This window comes from Antedon bifida, chromosome 2 (genome assembly GCF_963402885.1).
Source record: "Antedon bifida chromosome 2, ecAntBifi1.1, whole genome shotgun sequence".
NCBI classification, from domain to species: domain Eukaryota; kingdom Metazoa; phylum Echinodermata; class Crinoidea; order Comatulida; family Antedonidae; genus Antedon; species Antedon bifida.
The window spans coordinates 15011899-15019406 of record NC_136227.1 but is presented as its reverse complement, the minus strand read 5'-3'; the positions used below and the strand labels follow the sequence as shown (position 1 = coordinate 15019406).

The window sequence follows — 7508 nt, the reverse complement described above, 5'->3', positions numbered from 1 at the left end:
GCCAGATGAAGACTTATTGAAAACAAGTTGAAACGTTGCACATGTACGTATTAAACAATCTACTGACTTAAAGAACGGCTTACACAGATGGAATTAGTAAATTAACCAGCCAATGTGTGGGCAACCATTTCATTCCATGTTTTTAATACCCTAATGAATAACTGTGTCAGAATGTTCACTTCAGGTCTACTAAAGTAGGCCTACTATGCATGACAGAGAGAATATCAACAGCATCTTCCTTTACCTTTTTGAAACGACATGCTGGTTTCTTTTTAACTTGGGGTGGAATGCATCTAGGCCTAGATTTAGTAATAATCTGAAAAAAAAATAGCGAAATGGTAAATTTGTACAAACAAATTTTTATAAACATATAACCACCTGTGACCTAGCCTAGCTAGGACCCGGAGAATTTAAATGGTTATTTGGCCCTACTACTATTATAGCCTAGACAGGCCTGCCTACTAAGTACTAGGCCCAGGCTAGGCTTGCAGAAAAGTGTAGTCGGTCTGATTTGATTTGAATTTTTTAGGAAAATCATCATAAAAAATACATACAAAAGAAAGTGATAACATAAATTACTGACATTACAAATAATACATAAAAGATTTTGCAGGATAGCCCAAAAAGCTTAGGCCTAAAGCGTTGTGAAGTTGGTTACTTATTCCTTATTCGACATTCCGGGTATTTTTTTCCCCCACTGTTAGTTATAGTAATCTGAAGTATTAATTAACATTATTAACAATTAAATATGTTATAATAATTTAAAATGTTTGCTTTCATGCTACACTTAAATGGATAACACTCATTCTTCTATCCATATTATATCTTGTCAATACGTTATGCACTTGTCAATTGTATAACCCACTATACGACCCCCGGGAGAGGTGCGTCAATGGTTTGTCATTTACAAATAATTATTGACGCAGGGGTGCGTCAAAAAACCTAGATGGTACGTCACATCAATGAACAATGGTGGGTCAATGTCTGTCACTTTACCACCCACCATATCATAAATAACATGGTCACAGTGCGTCAAAATGGGTGCGTCATGGTCACCTAAAGGTAAGTCACATTTTTGACGCACATGTGCGTCATGGTATTCATAAGGTATGACACACGTCGGACAAATGACGCACCTCTCCCGGGGGTCGTATAGTGGGTCATACAATTGACAAGTGCATTATGGTACTGTAGATTCATTCCTCAATCAACACATCAGTTTATAATAGGCCTACCCTAAAACATGTACTCTAGTATATTCACTTGTATTGTAGGCATAGAAAGAATGTCTCTTTGGTAATAAATACTCTATTACTAATTATAAACTATTTTAACTATTAATTTCTGATTTCGCATGAGACGATTGGGGTCGGGCCGAACGCTAAAAAGACGATCGGGACCACGTTTTCTGGGCCCAAGACGATCGGGCAGCAAAAAAAAAATGTTTACTGTGATAACCGGCCTAGACTTAGGTTAGGCCTAATAATACCCTACCCAGGCCTAATAGGCTAGGCCTAGGCCTACTAGGGGCCTAGGCCTAGGCCTAGTAGGGGCAAGGCTAGTAGGCTAGCCTAGATTTATTGCACCTGACCTGCATTATCCTACATTGCCTGTACCTAGCCTAGCTAGGCGCCGCCTAGTAATTGCATTAATTTAGTAACTTATTTTTTGCCTACTGGAATGTAATTATTGCTTTTTTCCATCAAAATAGTTGTCATTTTGATAGGCGCGCCTCCTCTCACTTCCCCAAAACCAACAGTTTCTTTCTTTTTTTTTCAAAAACACCGCCGCGCGCCACCTATAATGTAGCCTCAGCTCCTCCTAAAAAAAAATATAAAAACCGCTGTGTACCGCCCTCTCTGTTATGACTCGGTGACCTTAAAATAAACAACAGCTATTACACATGTTTTTTGTTATGATTTTTGCGATCAATCAATCAACAAGATAGAAGCCAAGCTTGCTACAGAACAGTAAGCATACAGTTACGTAGGCCTAGAAAATAAAATGAGTCTTGATGATAGAAAGAGCTTCTATGTTTGTAGCTGTTACTACACCCATAAGATATTTTTACCTAAGTTTAAACTGCATGTGACGTATATAGAGGATAAAATATTTGCTGATATTTGGGAACCGTTAAAACCTGTTGCTGCCAAATCTTCTTTCTAATCTAACCAGACACTTAGGCTACTAGGCCTAGACAGCAGAGCCTGGTCTGGTCCTAGTTAATAGTAGGCCTGTCTAAACTAACCCTACCCTAGACCTAGGCCTTTAGTCTAGGGTATGCAGTATTTTTATAATTTACATGTACAGGTCAAAATTAACAAATTATACATTATGATGGTAGTAAGTAGCTTCCATAAGTGCTCCGTTCAAGCACTGAGTGAGTACATATATGGTATGTAATTTAAATGTGAATGGAAAATAGAGAGAAACAAGCTTCAAATTGGAGCTACTGTAGTACATATAATATTAATAATAAAATGTGAATTGTTTGTATTATTTTGTAGATTCTTAAAAACAAAGGGTGTGACAATGAAGAAGGATTCACAGACGTTCTGAGAGTCGTAAGTAATTGATGTTTTAATTTATGTAATTATGTTAAGTTATCTGGCTGATAATGGTACCTATGCAAGTAGCAAAATACAGTTCATGTGTAGCAGAATACGGTACCTGTGTAGCAGAATAGTGTACATGTGTAGCAGAATATGGTACCTGTGTAGCAGAATATGGTACATGTGTAGCAGAATACGGTACCATGTGTAGCAGAGTATGGTACATGTGTAGCAGAATACGGTACCTGTGTAGCAGAATAGTGTACATGTGTAGCAGAATACGGTACCTGTGTAGCAGAGTATGGTACATGTGTAGCAGAATACGGTACATGTGTAGCAGAATACGGTACCTGTGCAGCAGAATATGGTACATGTGTAGCAGAATACGGTACCTGTGTAGCAGAATACAGTACCTGTGTAGCAGAATACGGTACCTGTGTAGCAGAATAGTGTACCTGTGTAGCAGAATATGGTACCTGTGCAGCAGAATATGGTACATGTGTAGCAGAATACGGTACCTGTGTAGCAGAGTATGGTACATGTGTAGCAGAATACGGTACCTGTGTAGCAGAGTATGGTACATGTGTAGCAGAATACGGTACCTGTGTAGCAGAGTATGGTACATGTGTAGCAGAATACGGTACCTGTGTAGCAGAGTGTGGTACATGTGTAGCAGAATACGGTACCTGTGGAGCAGAATAGTGTACATGTGTAGCAGAATACGGTACATGTGTAGCAGAATACGGTACCTGTGTAGCAGAATACGGTACCTGTGTAGCAGAGTATGGTACATGTGTAGCAGAATACGGTACCTGTGTAGCAGAATACGGTACCTGTGTAGCAGAATACAGTACCTGTGTAGCAGAATACGGACCAGCGTAGCAGAATACAGTACCTGTGTAGCAGAATACGGAACCTGTGTAGCAGAATATGGTACATGTGTAGCAGAATACGGTACCTGTGTAGCAGAATAGTGTACATGTGTAGCAGAATACGGTACCTGTGTAGCAGAATACAGTACCTGTGTAGCAGAATACGGTACATGTGTAGCAGAATACAGTACCTGTGTAGCAGAATACAGTACTTGTGTAGCATAATAATTGTGTGTAGCAGAATAATTTTACATGTGTAGCAGAATAATTGTATATGTATAGCAGAATAATGGTAACAAACAAGAAACGTAGACAAGTTTTGATAATTATTATATTATAAATATATATCAGTAAATGTGAATTGTCAATAAACTCTTCTAGGAATAAAACAGAATTTGGCTCATGCAGACAATTTTCCTCATAGTGGTACTTTCAAATGCAAAACTATATTTTCTTTATTTTATTTCATACCATTAAACACATGTTATCTCACTAACAATTCATTTCAGGTTAAAACAGAAGTAGAACGTAGAAAATCACTTGGCCGAGATTATTTAAAGAGAAAAGAGACAATTTTAAAACATTACACACCACTCAATCAAGAGATATACAAACTACAGGTATGGAATTAAGTAGTACAAAAATGAAAAGAATATTTTACCTGTTAACTACACCTTGCTGACGGAATACAACTATGAATGCATGTCTGATTTTGTAAAGACCAACTATTACAAACAACAAACAAACGTTTATCTTGACTACTTGTCTCACTACAACTGACAAGGACAACTTCCCCCTTTAGTTATATTTTTAGTTAAATATCTTGACTAAAAATATTTAAAATTGTTGGAAAGTTTTTCTTCTTTATGGTATTATATTTTCTCGTTGAAATTGTTGTAGATTTCATTTCTGAGCCTAACATTTCTGGAGTTGGTTGAACATAGCAAGCAGAAAAATGCATCAATGCAAAGTTTGATAAAACTCATGAGTACTGAAAAAGGTTTGTTGATAGTTGACCTATTGTAATCAAATTCTATAAAAAGTTAGTAAAGGATTCTCTGATTGCCATACAATTACTGTACATTGTGAAGCTCATTCTGCCATGGAACAGTAATCGAAAAAGATAAAAATCAAAGCTATACACTAGTATTAATAGCAGGCTTTCCTATATGATTAAAACTATTTGACGAAAAGGCATATTTCAAACACATTAAAGGAAAAGTCAAGCACACAAAAAATGGCAAAATTACATGTTTTTGCATTGTTATTTTGTGAACAATGGATGTTCTATAACTCAAAATGGCATTCAAAAACTTGCATATTTACTGTAATTACGTTTTATGTTTCACATTTAACTGTTTTTTTTAATGTAGGAGAGCGTATTTACTCTTTTCCAATATTTACTGAAGAGTTTTGTAATTCATTTAAAGAAGAAATAGAACATTTTGAAAACACAGATTTACCAAAAGGAAGACCAAATACAATGAACAATTATGGTGTAAGTGTGGCTACTGTAAATGCCCTGCTTTGCATAAACTACTCAAAAACCCCACCTCAAATATTAACTCCCCTACCCCCATACAACATCATTTGGTATAAATGCCCTCTCATAAACAGCCCGGAACCTCTACTTTTTTCCTCAAATAAATGCCACCACATGCATTACACACAATATTGTATTATAACACATTTGTATAATATGTAGTAGAATTCATTGACTTCCATGATCTACAATTGACCAAGCATTGTGATTTTTACTGTATTTTATCACTTCTTGATATTGATTTTGTTTTTAAAGAATGTATTTGATTTCTTTGTTATGTAAAAGGATTGAAAATAAATAAAAATAAAATAAAAGCCACTACTATTAGTAAAGCATAGACCTGCTTAAAATTCTCAAAATGTATTGCTCAATTTCTTTTGTTGTAGGTATTAATGAATGAATTGGGATTTGATGACTACTTCATCACACCTTTACGTCAGAATTACATAACTCCACTCGCTAGGCTCTTGTATCCAGACTGTGGTGGAGACAAAGCTTTTGTTGTAAAGTACAAGATTGGAGAAGATTTGGATCTTAACTATCATTATGATAATGCAGAGGTCACTCTTAATATATCACTTACAAGTGATTTCACTGAGGGCTCATTGTATTTTGGAGGCATGCGTCATGTAAGTAAAAACAATGCCTGAATGTATCCGGTTATAAAAAACAAAGCAAGGATTTGTATAATTTTGGCACTGAACACCATAATTAAATGGTTTACATTCTATTTTAAGTAATACTTTATGACCAATATGATTTTTTTATTATGACCGATACAATTTTGTTATTATGACCCGAATACAATTTTTTAAAGTAAAAATGTAGCTATATTGGTGACAATCATATTGTATATATTCTCCCAACCACCCTCAGATGCTTGTTTTGAGTACCTAAACTTTTCTGTTCATACACATGATTCAAGACAAGATGTTCTTAATGTCATTTCCTCATGGCAGTCTAAAGCCAGTCTAACATTAGTTATATAAAATATTGCACATCAGGCTTCCATTTTGGCTTTTGTATACCTCTGTTAAATCTACAAGTGACATGATTGTCTTTTATATAGCAACATAGCAGGTTTGTTAATTTTGTGTTGTTTTTAACAGCAACAAGGAATAGAAGAACCACAGCGTACTGAATATTGCCACAAGCCAACGTATGGTTTAATTCATCGAGGACAACACATGCACGGTGCTCTTCCAATATCAGATGGTGAACGATACAATCTAATTATTTGGATGCGATCTTCCAAAATAAGGAATAGTGTGTCCAATGTGTGATAATAAACCTGAACTTATCAAGACTGTTGGATTCGGAGATGGATTCACTCAACCAGAAAATACAACTGTCGATGTTTGTTGTACTTTATAATGCATAGGTCAAAAATTTTACAACTCAAATAATATATTTACAAGATTCTTCCAATGGACATGTGTATTTATGACCTCTCTGCGACCTAACTATGTGACATGTAAGGATGTCAAGAATGGTTGAGCTTGTGATGTAGCAGAGACATTGGTTTGAAATTCTTTTTTTGTTTGAAAAAGTGTGTCGGCTGTGAGGTTTAGGAGAAGATAGAGTTTATGGGAAGTTTATAAGAAGATATGAAAACATAGTCTTCATCAAAGGGAACTATTATAGTACTATATATACATTAGTATATTTTTATAAATATATTTTATATTATATAATAAAAAGAATAATAAACTTTTATAAAGCGCTATTTACTGATGTTTTACAGCGCTAAATGACCAACAAGAATTATTGAAAAAGGTGAGATTTTAGAAGTTACTTAAATTACTTAAGAGATTTACATTGACGGGTATGGAAAACTAGTGGCACTTGTGCAAAAAAAACCTTGAAAATAAGCTTAATTATTGTTTAATAATTGTAAAAAGTAATTAATATATTGTTGATGGAAAATGTTTTAATAAACAAACGAAAATAAAGAACTGATTGTAAAATTGTTGTAAAAATGTTTGAATTCATTGTTGGCAAACTGCTTTCAGTGGTTTATTCAATTCATCGTAATCTGGATTCAATTTGTCTTCTATACGTTTCATCCAGTCAGCAATTTCCGGCTGGTTCTTCAGTAAACCTTTACCAGATGGACAGGCCAACGGTTGAACAACCTGAAAGAATTTTGAAAATACTACTATTATAATGGAATATACTATAATACTATAATACTATAATGAAATATTTTAATTGGAACGAATGAAATTTTTTCTAATGCATGCACTAATCATGTAACATAAACTCCAAATATTTAGAATTTCGTTTTTTTTATCGATATATTGTTTCGGGTTGATGAATAAACAATGATATGACAAAAATGCATCTTATAAAATCAAACAATGCTTCTTCAGATGGTTGTCCGTTGATGAATAAAGAGCGATAGGATGATTTGGACAATGGATATATATCGTATAAAATCAACTATAGCTCCCTCAGAAGGTTGTCCGTTGATGGTTAATGAATAAAGAGCAATATGATGATTTGGACAATGTAAATATATCGTATAAAATCAACTATAGC

The 7508-nt window shown here is 34.7% G+C and overlaps 1 protein-coding gene across 1 annotated transcript; it reads left to right on the top strand.

Annotated features, from left to right (window-relative positions):
• Positions 1-1093: 1093 nt before the first annotated feature.
• On the top strand, positions 1094-6921 carry LOC144835474 (2-oxoglutarate and iron-dependent oxygenase domain-containing protein 2-like). Its single transcript, XM_078690558.1, has 9 exons — positions 1094-1107; positions 1275-1296; positions 1949-1981; positions 2508-2564; positions 3934-4044; positions 4325-4424; positions 4798-4922; positions 5354-5596; positions 6077-6921. The coding sequence occupies exons 1-9, from the start codon at positions 1094-1096 to the stop codon at positions 6248-6250; spliced, it is 879 nt and encodes a 292-aa protein (XP_078546684.1). The 3' UTR covers positions 6251-6921.
• Positions 6922-7508: the final 587 nt, after the last annotated feature.

Coding starts and splice junctions, on each gene's coding strand:
- LOC144835474 (XM_078690558.1), top strand. Junction 2,565..3,933: donor TCACAGACGTTCTGAGAGTC/GTAAGTAATTGA, acceptor AATTCATTTCAG/GTTAAAACAGAAGTAGAACG. Junction 5,597..6,076: donor ATTTTGGAGGCATGCGTCAT/GTAAGTAAAAAC, acceptor TGTTTTTAACAG/CAACAAGGAATAGAAGAACC.